We start from the raw sequence: 13701 nt of genomic DNA, 5'->3' as shown, positions 1-13701 counted from the left end.
GCCAGCTGATCACAAGCCATGTGATTGTCGTGACGTCACGTCTCCTCGCTTCTCAGCGAAGCACCAACGCGCGTGCGCACACATGGATCACAAACATGAAAATAGGGGTTGGCCTGTTACGCTTTGATTTATTTTACTGCAAAGCAAATCGTCTCATGACGGGCGCCAGCCAGGTTAGGGACAAATCCAAAACACCTCCAGTCAGTTGCAATGACATTTGAACGAGGACTAGCGTTTCATCATGGAGTCGAGTGAAAAAAAAATGAAATAAAATATGAAATTCCACACGACCGACGCCATCCTTGCGCGTTTACCCGGAGCGTCGTGGTTAGAAGCCCGGGATGTGGCAGTAGGCCTCGAGCGACGACAAGACAATATACATCAACCACAGGCTAAAAAAGAGGCCGGCGGTGGCCGTCTTAGCGAGCGGCGGTCCGCCCAGTTCTCCGCCGATCTCGGGTCGGCGCCGATAGATGAGGACGGCGATGCAGACGAAGGCAAAGATGGTGAAAAGGGTGACGGAGAAGGCCAGGGTTCCCGGGTCCACCCTGAACACCTGGTTTTGGGTGCGGTGGTAGATGGCGGCGATGGACCAGGCCACGCCGATGCCCAGGAACACATTGACAGCGTTGCTCCCCGTCACGTTGCCGATGGAGGCGTCGGCGTACTGGTCTTGGCTGGCCGCCACCTTGCTGGCGAAGGTATCTGGGCCAGGCGGGAGGGAGACGGTGTGAAGAATGCCAGAGGCGGGCATATGGGCATGTGAGCGGGCCACGACCTACCTGGCACCGACGTGCCCAGGGCTACAAAGACCACGGCCGTGACCGAGTCCTTCAGACCCACCGTGCAGCCAAAGTGCGACGCCAGGTCCCCGATGAATGCCGTCAGGATACCGATGACGGCGATGGAGACCACGAAGCACGCCCAGCCGTTCCAGTAGTCGGGGGGCGGGACCAGCGCAAACAGCAGCTTCCAGAAGACGCTCAGGAAATGCGTCATGTAGTCCAGGGCAGAGGGTGGCTCCTCGCCGTCCTCGCCTAGACAGTGGGAGATTGGACAAAAGGTTGTGAGCTCGGGACGAGACGGGTTGTTTTGCTGACACGCTGGCTGGCTGGCTTGCTACTGCTGCCTTTTTTTTTTTTTATTCTGCCTGGCAGGGTGGACTCGTTCACCTCCGCCGATTGTGATGGCCTCCACAAATTGCTCTCTCCACGGCGTCGTTCGCACTAGCACGGCCAGTCTAGTCTTCTTCAGGACCTTGTCCACCGCGCTCTGACACACACACACACACACACACACACACACACACACACACACACACAACAACAACTTTTGATTCGGTAAGCCGCAGAAGAGTCGGCCGACTCGTTTGTGCGTTTCACGCCAGAGGCTTTCATGCGTGCAGCACCTTAAACTCGTACGATTCCTCAATGACGACTTCCAATTTGGCGTGTTCGCCTAATGTGGGCCGACACGCCCGTGCGTTACGTCGCTCCTCTTCCTCTTTTCTCCCCAAGTCCTCGGATTCATCTGAGAGACACACGCTTGTGCTGAGAGGCCACCGGCCGGACGGACGGAGGGACAAACGGTACCTGGGATGGTGATAACGGAAGAGGGGTTCTGTTGTTCTTGGAGCTTTCTGTAGCCCGGGCCTGCCAGATGGCGATAAGGCGGTGAGAAGAAGGCGAGAACACGGATGGCCATGACAAGACAAAAGACACGTGGAAACCGGCGCCAGCGGGAGGAGCAGCCCGGGGCCACCAATAGTGTCTGCCTTGTGATGCCCTTCCGAGGTGACCCACCTGTGAGCAGGAATCCACCTAAAGACAAAAGGCAATGAATGAAAAACAAAAGTGGCAAAGAAAGCAACTTCTTGAAGCAGACCCGCTGAGGAAACCAAAAAAAAGGATGGACACGCAAAGGCATCGACAGGGTCTTCAGTCCCAGTCCTCGGGATCCATTTTCTGGCCACCGAGGACCAGGACCTCCGACTTAAGCCCAGCGCTTGGACGAGGTTGAGATGGCATTTATGCCGCAGCCGGCGCCGCACCTTTGCTGCCGCCGCTCATCTCCAGCAGTCGCGGCTCGCCCATCTCCACCCAAAACGTTTTGTTCTTCTCGTACTCTTCGTCGTCGATGATGTTGATGCGAAGCGTTTGACTGAAACGCATACATGGAGCGGAATGACGGAGGTCGGCGGGTGACGCGCTAGCTAGCAAAGAGGCTGCTCCCTGCCTGCCTCCCTCCCTCGATCACTCACTCACCAGATCTGCTCGTCGTCAAACTCCAGCACGCCGTGAGTGTCCTCAAAGTCTCGGCCGCCCCCTTTGGCTGTGCCCTCGACGGTTCTGTACGGCACGGCCACCGCCCCGCGAGCCCCGGAGGTCCGGACCACCATGACCTCCATGGCGCCGACGCTCTCGCTCACCGTCACCGTGGGCTCCTCAAAGGCGAAGACCCCCGCGCGGTCATCGTCAGAGACGGTGACGTCGCGGGGCGAGGAGCCGGGCCCGTCTGACGCCTCGCTGCCGCCGTGCCCGTCCGTCACCTTCTCCCGCTGCGTGGACAGCTCCCGCTCGGTCTCCCGGGCCAGACGTCTGGCTTCCAAATGCTCCGTTTGGACTTTGTCGGGCTCCCCCTCGGTCTCGACGATCACCCCCCGGCGCCGCCCGGCTCGGTAGCGCTTGTACATGTACTTGTAGAAGAGGAGGCGGCGGTCGGCCACGTAGGCAAAGCTGACGCAAAGGGGAAAGAAGAGCAGCGTGAGGAGCCCCTCCCAAATCTCCACCACGCCTGGAGAGAAGTAGGCCAGGATGAGGTAGAGCCACGTGTAGGCGAAGACGCTCCAGGCGGCCGTGACGAAAAAGACCCGCAGGTGCTTGACCCGCCGCGTCTGTCCGTCGGGGATGACATAGACGCACAGGCCGATGATGACAAACATGTTGAAGGCGGCGCTTCCCACGATGGTGTTGGGCCCCAGTTCGCCGGCGTCAAAGTTGTGGCCGCAGATCTCCACCACCGAGAGCAGGATTTCCGGAGCCGACGAGCCCAGCGCCATGAGGGTCAGGTTGGACACCGTCTCGTTCCACACGCGCACCGTGGCCGTCAACCTTTCCCCGTTGGCTTTTTTGACCACAACCTGTCGCTCTTGGGACGTGATGACCTCGATGGACGCCATGAAGCGGTCGGCAATGATGGACACGCCAAGGAACATGTACGCTAAGGCCATGAAATAAACGGCGGCCCTAGCCACGCGCTCCGCCGGGCCGGGGTCTTCCGGTCGCCACGGCGACAAGATGACGCCGTCCTTGCAATCGGTGCCGCCGCCGCCGCATTTGCTGCGGTTGCGGGCGGCTGAACTCCCCGCCGGCCCGACGTGGGCCGAGAGCAGGGCCAGCAAAACGAGCGAGGCTCCGGATCCGCCGCACATGTTAGCGGCCCCTCTGCTCACCTGCCGAACGCAAAGACGCATTGCAAAAATGGCTCGTTATTGCACAGCAAACACTGGGAGAATCAAACATTCGTCAAATTTGGTGGTGGGGGCGGCAGCGGCGCCGTCAAAATGGTCCCTCCGCCGGCTGCAACCATATCAGCTGACGGGGTCGACTCAGCCGTCGTCCCAGCAACGGCCAGCCGCTTGCCGTTCCTTCTCGGTGCCGTTTTGCCAACTTGGAATTAGTTGCTGAGCGGTGTGTTTTCTCTATTAGTCGATCAATTTGTTGGCTTACCTTCAGAATTTTTTCCAGGAGCAAAAGCGGCCTCACTACGAACGAAGAGAAGATGCGAAGCGGGCAAGACGTCGACGGGGACTGACGCGGGCCGCTGGCCAGACACGCCAGTGATGTCACTAGGCGGAGAACTCCCGCCCACATTTGTCACTTTCCGAAGCTCAAACTCCAATCCAAACTATTTCTTATCGTTTAAGCCAGGCCGGAGCAGACCAAAGGGGGAGTGCCGGTGAGAACCTCTGCGTTTGCGCCGGGGTGGGTCGGTGGGGGGCGTGATGAGCTCTCCTAAGTGGGGAGATAAAGTTCTAAAGACGGCTGCCGAGCGACGGGCTTATCAGTGCGCGGCTGGCCGACCGGCACCAAAGAAGGTAACGGACGAGCTGACAAGTTTCCCAGGTTCGGAATAGCGGCTAACGCTAGAGAGTCACGCGACCTTGGCCGACCTCAGCTCGGAGATGCCAACGGGAAGCGCCCGCCTGTTTGCCAGACGGAGCGTCGTCGGCGTGCGTATCCATCCAGAGGGGCCGTTGGCTAGCCCATACCGGTACGAGGGCCGGACTCTGGCGTGCGTATCCAGAGGGGCCGTCGGCTAGCCCATACCGGTACGAGGGCCGGACTCTGGCGTGCGCTACGATGCCGAGCAAGCGACGCGTATCCCTGGTACTTTTGAGAGACGCAAAGGCATGACAGATAGCTCGCAAGTGAAGACCTACTTTTGCCCAAAATGTGAGCCCAAAGTGGGTGCTTTTGAAGCCGCCCGCCACGATTCAAATGCGTTAACGCTAGCGCTCAGAGCATGGCACCTTGTCGACCCACTTGAAAATGTCGTTTTATTTCCCACGTGTCGAAATGGGAAATGCTTTAGTGCACGGGGGATTGGAATTGGATTCGTCTTCCTTTTGGCGCCAATGAGCCCATCAAAATGGCCCATCGTTGGCCGCTTGCATCGCTCTAGCGATGCGCTCATCGGCCAGGGGCACGCCGCGGGCGCTCATCTCCAGACCGTCGGAGAGCTCGCCGGGCTCCGACTTCCTGTGCCTGAAGAACAAGAAAAGGACTCACGTCAATGTGCGTTGCCGTCTTTTGACGCCACTGGCTTTTGGCCGCCTACCTTCCCTCCTCAATGTCCAGAATGTTCTCAGGCAGGCGCACGTCCAGCGTCTCGGGCAGCAAGAAGACGAGCCCGCCGCCGAGTATCCCCGTGGCGGAGAAGACGAGCGGCGGCAGGAAGAGCCAGGCGTCTTCCAGCAGCGCGATCATCGGGGCCACCGAGCTCCCGATGCGACCCAGACACGACGTGTAACCCATGCCACACTGCCTGTCCAACAAAACCGGTTCGCTTTAGCTCGCTAACGTGGCTAAAACAATCATTGGGACTTTAACTTTAAAGGAGTGGCAAACACCGAAGATAACACCATGCCAGCGAGAAAGCGACAGAAAGCGTTCTTTTCCCCCCCTAATTGTCACGAGCGCGTGGACGTAAAGCCGAGCCGGCCGACTCCGGTGACTGCGTTACCGAAGGACGGTGGGGAAAAGCTCGGCCGAGTAGAGGAAGGCGGTGGTGAACGCCGCCTCAGAGAAGCCCTTGGCCACCACGGCCACGCAGGTCCGAAGCACGGCCAAGTCTGGAAGACAAAGACAAAATGAAAGGCGCCCCAGGCCTGCCCGGGGCTCATTTTGGTGGGCGCGGTCGCTCACCCAGTGGGACGGCCGCATTGATGGCTATGAGCGCACCCGTGGCCATCAGAAAGCCCGCCTGACCGTTGCGTCGCCCCGTTTGGTCCAGAACAAAGTAAGCCAGAACCTTAGCGGGCACTTCAATGGCACCGTAGATGAACTGCGTGAGGTAGACGTTGACGCCCAAGCCCGAGATCCTGAAGCTGATGCCGTAGTACAGGAGGGCCACAGAAAACCAGGAGAATCCCGAGACCAGCGTGATCTTTCTCAGCCGGGGCGTCTTGAGCAGGTCCAGGTAGGAATGAGTCTCATCGGCCGCGTCGGAAACCGCCGCCTTCTCCAAGATCTGCGACCACATTTTCGTTCATCCGAGACCTGCGCGGGAAGCGTGCGTGGCGTGGGAAGTGTGTGCGTGGCGATGTCGACCTCGGGCTGGAGTCTGGCGCCGTTCTTCCGGTTCATCCTGGCACAGCGCAGCAGGCAGTCGCGGGCCTCGGCGGCCCTGCCGTTGGCGAGCAGCCAACGGGCCGACTCGGGCAGCCACCTGGACAGGGACGGTTAGGGTGGCCGGGGGTTAACAGCCGCCCATCCTGACCTGACCTACCAGCAGCCGAGTAAAGCCAGAAGGCACGGCGCCGTTACTGCCAGCATCAAATGGCGCCAGTCTCGGATGGCATACGCCAGCAGCGCCAGCATCATGTTGCCCGCACTCCACGACAGACTGATGAGCGTGCCTGTCAAGGTGCGATGCTTCACATCCGTCCACTCCACGCCTGTGTGTGTGTGTGGGGGGGGGGGGGGGGGGGGGCAGGTTAGGCGCTTTATGCTCCGGTCCCTTGGGTCAACGCGGGTGTTGCTCACCCAGAACCGTGCCGATGATGGACATGCCGCTCAGAGTCACGCCGCTCAGCGCACGCGACACGGCGAACATGGCGTATGAGCTGGCGAAGGCCGACGTGGCGCCCAGCAGGGTGGCGCCCAACAAAGCCGCTACCAGCATCGACTTTCGGCCGAACCTGCGCACACCACCACCGCCGCCGAGAGGAACCTTTAATCTCCACAATGGCCCCCGTTTTGTCCCGTCCCAAAGACCTAGCGGATGCTAAAGGGCGTGTTGACCTCCGAGGACGACGGGGCCGGGCCAGGCGTGATGGATTTGTCCCAATAATCGGGTCGGAGAGCTCCGACTGACAAACGAGGGAGCGGCGCTACGTCAGACTTTCTCCAGACTGCCGGGACCTGGCCACAGCACAAAGAGCGCTCACCCGGCCGGCGCCGTCCCTCCCCCAGCACCCGCATTCCGGGAAGACGGACTTGACAGAGCGTGGAAAAAAGGCGTGGGTCCGTCAAATTTCTCGCCCGCTTCCTTATTTCCACGCTCATTTACGGGAGTCGAGCTTAATGAAGGAAAAGACTGGCGGCTGGCTGGTCCCGCCTGCGAACTCACTTGTCGGAGAGATAACCAAACAGGACGGCGCCAAAAGTGACACCCAGGAAGAAATAGGTGGCAAGCGCCTGGTTCAGTCTTCGGTCCTCGCACACCAGGTCCCACTGCAGGCACACAGACAAAACAAGAGACTTGATCCGGATGCGCTCACCACCCGTTCCCAACTTCATCCAGAACTAAGTGAGAGTTTGCATAGCCACCCGCATGCATAGCCACCCGCATGCATAGCCACCCGCATGCATAGCCACCCGCATGCATAGCCACACGCATGGCCACCCGCATAGCCTCAAGACTTGATTGAAGCCACATTAAAACTTGATCAAGTGCTGATCCGGACCTGGACAAGACTTGATCAAGTCCTGATCCAGACCTGGTCTACGCTTGTGCAAGGGGAAAAAAAAAAAAAAATCAAACAAGCAATAGTCTTTCCGGAGCACAGGTTTTGGGGGAACGTGGCCTTACACGGATGGGGTGGGATCAAAGCAGCACTCACCTCGGTGGCAGTGGTAGAGGCGAACTCGGAGCGATCGTAGCTGTAGCCGTGAGGGCAAAGGCCGGTGCGGTTGTGCCGCCCGGTCAGGTTTCCACTCGTCGAGCCATCGTCGATGGCGCACGAGCTGCGGGCGTCCGCTGGGTTCCAATCCGGGGGCCCCGGCCCGGGGGCGCAGCGGTGGGCGGGCGTCGCCGACACAAAGTTGTGCAGCAGGAAGTGGAGTGGCAGGATGGCCCGCGGGAGGCAAAGGATGCTCAGAACTAAGAGCTGGAAGGTGGAGAAGCCGCCGACGTCGTCCAGGATTTCCTCAAACCTCATGGCGACCGCTGGCGGGCTGCCGGTTGGGACTGCAGAGGCCTTTCTCCTTGATGGGCTTTTTGAGGCAAGAGAAGGAGGACGGGCTTTGCGTGTGGGAGGGAGGAGAACATTCCTCACTTGGTCAGCAGCCGGCAGGCAGGCAACAAGTCAATTAGGCAGGATGTCTCCTTCCTCATGACCAGCGCTGGACAGTCCAATACTTGTCTTTTTCAGACACCCTTTGAAGCCAAGCCTCCCTCTCAAGTCGCTCAATGTTGAGCAACATAAAGCAAGTTGCACAAAAGTATTGCCATTGGACAAACTCCTTAGCAATCCACCTAGCCGCTTCCTCTGGCAACGCCAATGGCCGGCGCCAGATCAACAAAAGCCAAATCAAGCTGACTATGGCCGGCCTCAGGTGTGGCGGGACCGGACTTGGGAGGCAAGCAATTGATTGCTCACGACAGCCCCAAACACGGGCAAACACCTACAAATATGAACCTGGGAAAAAAATACATGGCCTGCCTGGTCTACGCTCGTGCTTCGCATTTCCTCCTGCTCGGCAGCATGGGCGCCACTGTAGGGACATGCGGCCAACCGGAAGGCGTGAGAGGTCAAAGGAGAAGCGAGCAAAGCGATTTGGTACACGCGCCCTTTCCACGTTCGGCCGTCAAAAATCCTTTCGACTCGACTTCCCGGGTCTGGTGACTTGTGCTCGCTAGAGTGAGCGGCGTGACATTTGCTCCTCATCTGATCAGTTCACGGACAATCAATGGTCGACGCTTCATTCCTCAGTGCTCGCTTTGCCTGCGGTCACAAGGACGCCAAGGCCACTTACTCCAATTGCGGCGGGCAAAGAGCAAAGAAAACATCTGCGCGGATCTCTCGGCTTTCTGCACGTCGCCGTTTCTGGTTTGAACGTCCCGTATTCCAATATATGTGCTCACACGAAAACCCGGGGGTCGCTTCCTCTCAGATGGCATAACATGAGGCAAAGGAGTTTTGGAGCCCAACGTGTCCATGACATGTTTTAATGTGAACTTTGTGTCCTTCTTTGGCAAGTGTCCGTCCATGGGCTCGACAAGCAATATGCAAACGCAACAAAAGCTCCAATTCAAACATGCTGAAGCAACCTTACTCAAAACACCGGCCGGTGCTGACGAGCAAGTGCTTGTCCAAACCAATTGCTGCCACAAGAACGCTCATGTCGACAAGCGGTGGGCTTTTCTCCGGGTCCTCCCACATCCCAAAAACGATTGAGCGCTCTAAATTGCCTGGAGGCGCCGATGCTTATTGGTCTCTGGCAACCTGACACCTGGGACAGGCTCCAGCATGCCCGCGTGGACACAAGATGGATGGATGGATGGATCCATACAAAACATTATCCCCACCAAACATCTATATGTAGGTGGATATATATAAATAGACACACAGTTTCATGTATATACACAGATTTTATATATACACACACATTTGTGTGTGTATATATACATATACACGCACACGTATGTGTATGCGTGTGTGTGTGTGTGTGTGTATATATATATATACATACATACACACACACACAGACACGTGTATATACACACACATCTGTATTTACACACACACGCGCACGCGCACACACTTCTACTTGGATCCAGATACACACGCTGGCACACGCTCGTATAGCAGTCACTGTGAAGGGTGTTTGACAGCTCACTGTGCCGCCTTCAAGCGTCTTAGCTTACTCGAGTTCCACCGAGGTGTTTGGTCCCGCCCGAGTGTTCCGTTGCCAACATGCCGTTTGGGCGGGTAGGCGGATGGCCTCTCCTCGGCGCACGTTACTGGAGACACGACGACGAGGAGCCCGCGTCGGCCGAAGGCTGCGGAGGGGCGGCGGGGCCGGACGGGCGGGGGTTGAGACGAGGGGGCGGGGCGTTGGTGGGCCGGATGAGGGGCGGCGGCTGCTGCAGGGCGGGCCGGCTCTGCTGCGAGCTCGGGTGGGGCTGCTGCTGCAGGGGCGGCGGCTGGCGATGCAGGGATGGCGTGGCCGGCAGCGAGGGCCGCAGCAGGGGCGGCGGCTGGTGGTGGAGCGAGGAGGCGGGGCTCGGCGTCACGCCCGTCTGAGACGAAGCCACCGCCGGAGACGCCCCCGAAGCGGCGGCCTTGGAACAAAAAGGCAGATGGAGCTTCAAGCCTGGCTACTGTTGGTTCTTTGGTTTTGTTTGTTTGCAAAGGTCTTATTCTGCTCGCTTTCGAAAATTCGAGAAAGGACTAGAAAATGAGTGAGAAGAGGATTTGGAAATGTGGGGAAAAAAACAAAACAAAAAGCAGGCAGGGCTGGGCAATTGCTATTCTGAAGCGCCGGCGATCTGCACATCCGCTTCGTCTCCCTGTCGCAACACGCCTGTCCCATCGTAAGCAAGCATCATTTGAATCAGGTGCGTTGCAGCAGGGAGACCGAGCGAGCGAGTGCAAATCGGCCAGCCGATCCTATTCACCTCGTCGTCCTCCTCGTCGGTGCTCTTCCCGGAGGGCGTGGCGGACGTGTTCTTCAGCTCCTCCCCGGAGGCGCCGTCCCCTTGCTCCGCCTCCCACTCCTGAAGCACCTCCTCCAGATTGAAACGCCGCCGGTAGTTGACGAAAAAGTTCTTCACCTGCCCCAGCGTTTTGTTGCCGATGACGTCGGCGATGGCCTGAAAGTCTTTGCCATACTTCCGGACTCCTGAACGACATGAGTGACGACATCATCGAGAGAGTCAAGCGGCCCGTGACGCGGACGTGATGCCACACGCTCGCGCGTGTCCATGCAAAGTGCTGGCGGGGCAATTTGGGAGGCGTGCGTGCGTGCGCGCGTGCGAGCGAGCGTGCGTGCGTGCGCGCGTGTGACTCTTGCAAAAGGCGCGGGAGGAGGACAGAGTCGCCGCAGCGAAGGCAGCCCCCATTCAAAGCCATTCTAAAGCCAATTTGCCATGGTTGGACGGGCCAAGAACAAAGGCGAGGCGTCACCTTGAACGGCCAGCAGCTGCTCGTCGGTGGTCCAGCGAGCGTTCACCTTCTGAGCGCTCTGAAAGCATGGTCCGCATTGTCAGAAAGGGTGGCTAAGGCTTGCGCCGGCGCCACTCTTGACCAACCTCGGGCAGGCGGAAGGCCTCGATTCCACGTTCCAAGACGTGCTTGAGTCCGCTGTTCATCTGTTTGGCGTTTTGAACCTAAAACGGCAAGGCGGCCACCATTTGCCGAAAAGCAACAGCCGCTGGCGCAAAGCGGCTCCCGTTGAGTGGGCGCCTCCTACCTGTCTCTTGAGGGACACCAGCTCCATGTCCAGCTGGCGCAGGAGCGCGTTGGCGGCAGCAGCGCCGCAGGAGACGGCCACCACGTCGTCCTGGCTCAGGTACATGCCTTTGGGGGGGCGGCACCGCGAGCGCTGATGGTGGCGGTGCTGCAGCGTCTGGTGCTCCCGCCGGCCCGGGACCGACTTGGCGGTGGGCGCCGCAGGCGCGGTCAGCTCCGCTGGGTTCTACCGCCAAAGCGCCACCCCACCCCCGGCTCAAAGTGGATCGAGAGCATGCGGAAGGCCGCGCCGCCGGGCTGGCTGGCTGGCTTGCGTGCGTACGTACGTAAGTACGTACGTACGTACGTACCTCTTTCTTGGCTTCCTTGTTGGGGTCGTAGTCGCTGTCGTTTGGCTCGGCGGCGTTGGCCTCCTCCATCTCCTCGTCACTGGGGCGACAACAGCAATTAAGAATCGGCCCCTCGCTACTTGTAGAAGGGCAGCAAAGCCCAGGACGCCGTTACCTGTCGCCTTGGTTGCTCCTGCTGGCCAGCTTCCTGGCTTGGCGGTCCATCAGACTGGTTCTGGAACGGGTTTTCTTCCACGAGTAGTAGTACTTGACCAGGCTGGAGATGGATTTATCTGGAAGCTAAGGTCAAAGCGTCCAATGGACAAGAGCCAGACGGGAGGCGGCTCCGCCGTGCCGGGCTTTCCGAGATGCTCGCCGCTTACCATCTGTTGGATGCGGTGAAAACTTTTGCCGTGAAAACTGAACGCTTGCTCAAAGAGAACTTTGTCCTCCACCGTCCACTCGTCGGGAAAAGGCGTGAAGTTGGGGAGGTCCGCCAAAGACTTGTCGATGTTGTGTTTGTGCCAGAAGAGCATCCCCAGGGCCTGGACGAGCGCACGCAAGCACGCACGCACACACTTGCGGTGCCTTCTGAAAAGCCAGTGCTTAGAAAGGCGCACGCCTACCTGCTCCACATTGTAGCCGTGCTTGTCTTTGGCCAGTGCGATGTACTCGTCCACTGAGGCGGAAGGAAGGAAGGAAGGAAGGAAGGAAGGAAGGAAGGAAGGAAGGAAGGAAGGAAGGAAGGAAGGAAGGAAGGGTTACTATGGCGACATGAGGACGGACGGGCTCGATGCGATCACTCACGTTTGGCGTCTTCGATGTCATGATAAGGCGACCACACCAACATCCCGCCGCTGTCCCGCTCAGAGTATTTGCTGGAGCCTAAATGGAGCGTTTCATCATCATTCCACCTCAACCACAGCTCCTTGGCTATTTTGACAAGGGTCCAATCGTCCGGAGCCGCTCCACCAAATACCACACAATATCTGCCCATGCCGCTCGCGTTGTCAGTTTGACAACTTTGACCAGCCCTGCCCTGCCCTGCCCTGCCCTGCCCTGCCTCCGCGGTGTTTTCACCTGTGCCGAGGACTCGCCCTTCGTCGTTCACGCCGTTTCTAAAAATGTCGCACCGCAGCACGCACACACACAAATACACGCGCGCACACTAGTACACGCACACGGGCAGGCGGCCTCGGCGGTCGGTCCCCATCCGGCAACATTCCGCACGCACCCCCGCAAGCCCTAGGGACGGACGGCTGCGAGGCGTCTCTTGCACTTTGGCGTTCCCTTTCGAAAGGCCAAGTGTGAGCAGCGGCTTGCTTGCTTTCCTGCCTGCAACCCAGCCAGCCAGCCAGCCAGCCAGCCAGCCAGCCAGCCAGCGACCACGTCCACAATCACCAAACGAGTCGGGAATATCAAGGAAGCATGCTCACCGGCCTCGTAATCAGGAATGTTGGCCTGGTAATCGGCTCCGACCCGCATGCCAACATCTGCGGACAAGAAAAGCAAAAACAAAAGCCAAGTGTGACTGCACTGGAGCGAGCGTCCAAGCTAGCCGACTAGCTTGCCATGTATGTTGGGCGGCCGGCCCACCGTGCTCGTCGTCGCTGCCGCTTTCGTCCGTCAAGTGTCCGTTGGACGCGTTGGAAGGACTCTTGGTGCCGTTGGAGCGAGCCTTGCCCAAATACTCGGAGCCTTTGTCCATCATGCCCGGCATCCTGTCGCTGCTGTGCTCGACGGCCACCGCCGAAGAGGCTCCAAAAAGCTTCGCCTGACGGGACCGACGTGCTCCTTGGGCGCTACGGGACGCCACCAGCATGGGAAGGGGACGCCGGCAGCATAGGAAAGGGACGATTTGATCCCGAGAGACACAAAATGTCCGCCACCGTCGCAAGCAGCCCGCGTAGTAGGTCGACTCGAGGGACTAACCGACGCGGCGGCGGGCGGAGTTCCCCCCCCCCCTCTGTAGTGAGGCCAGCCGCGAGCGGAAGATAGTAGATCCCTCCGCCAACCCGTCGGTGGATTTTGTTTTGTTATTTTGTTTTATTTTTGGGAGCAGACTATGTTCACGCGCAAGCTCGTCCATAGACAAGCACCGTGCGAACCAGTCGGATCGAAAATAATTGCAAAAATGTTCATTTTTTCATTGTTGCTTTTTTTTGTACTGGCCGGAATGGGCTTCCATAGAGAAGCGATGCACCCCTCATACGTAGATCTGTGGGAATTCAAATATTTATGGTCCAGACAACAAGGGAACGGATTTTTATATGCGCAATTGGGTGAACACATGTGCATCGTGCCTCCTGCCTTTGTTTGGTTTGTGGCTTTGTGATCGCAGAGGCGTTCGTTGAGCTTCCTATTGTCCTGCAGCTCCCCCCCGAGGCGATTATTCGCAACTACAGGTGTCATTTGCCAGCTCCCCAAGTTGCAAAAAATGTGGCTCAAACATTT

At 58.7% G+C, this 13701-nt stretch overlaps 3 protein-coding genes across 4 annotated transcripts; all 3 read right to left on the bottom strand.

Moving 5' to 3' along the window:
• Window positions 1-108: 108 nt before the first annotated feature.
• Window positions 109-3472, bottom strand: LOC148400010 (sodium/calcium exchanger 1-like). Its single transcript, XM_088373871.1, has 8 exons — window positions 2265-3472; window positions 2051-2160; window positions 1803-1820; window positions 1593-1652; window positions 1409-1530; window positions 1173-1272; window positions 783-1037; window positions 109-705 (listed from the first exon to the last, which is right to left on the bottom strand). Exons 1-8 carry the CDS (start codon window positions 3470-3472, stop codon window positions 329-331), a joined length of 2250 nt encoding a protein of 749 aa, XP_088229997.1. The 3' UTR covers window positions 109-328.
• A 1154-nt stretch (window positions 3473-4626) lies between these two features.
• slc22a7a (solute carrier family 22 member 7a) lies at window positions 4627-8514 on the bottom strand. Its single transcript, XM_088373879.1, has 9 exons — window positions 7346-8514; window positions 6853-6956; window positions 6267-6421; window positions 6010-6178; window positions 5832-5949; window positions 5427-5751; window positions 5245-5353; window positions 4840-5046; window positions 4627-4766 (listed from the first exon to the last, which is right to left on the bottom strand). The coding sequence occupies exons 1-9, from the start codon at window positions 7661-7663 to the stop codon at window positions 4646-4648; spliced, it is 1626 nt and encodes a 541-aa protein (XP_088230005.1). The 5' UTR covers window positions 7664-8514; the 3' UTR covers window positions 4627-4645.
• A 143-nt stretch (window positions 8515-8657) lies between these two features.
• Window positions 8658-13214, bottom strand: rcor3 (REST corepressor 3). Of its 2 annotated transcripts, XM_088373877.1 has the most exons (12): window positions 12844-13212; window positions 12684-12740; window positions 12055-12132; window positions 11874-11926; window positions 11631-11792; window positions 11423-11547; window positions 11269-11347; window positions 10920-11144; window positions 10759-10836; window positions 10634-10691; window positions 10126-10349; window positions 8658-9789 (listed from the first exon to the last, which is right to left on the bottom strand). In XM_088373877.1, the coding sequence occupies exons 1-12, from the start codon at window positions 13067-13069 to the stop codon at window positions 9466-9468; spliced, it is 1689 nt and encodes a 562-aa protein (XP_088230003.1). In that variant the 5' UTR covers window positions 13070-13212; the 3' UTR covers window positions 8658-9465. The 2 variants fall into 2 exon arrangements, with proteins under 2 accessions (XP_088230003.1, XP_088230002.1); XM_088373876.1 differs by having other exon boundaries at window positions 11631-11926; window positions 12844-13214.
• Window positions 13215-13701: the final 487 nt, after the last annotated feature.

This window comes from Syngnathus floridae, chromosome 4 (genome assembly GCF_059516105.1).
Source record: "Syngnathus floridae isolate MCC-2025c chromosome 4, RoL_Sflo_1.0, whole genome shotgun sequence".
NCBI lineage: Eukaryota > Metazoa > Chordata > Actinopteri > Syngnathiformes > Syngnathidae > Syngnathus > Syngnathus floridae.
Note: the sequence above shows the minus strand (reverse complement) of the source record. Positions and strands in the feature narration are given on the sequence as shown.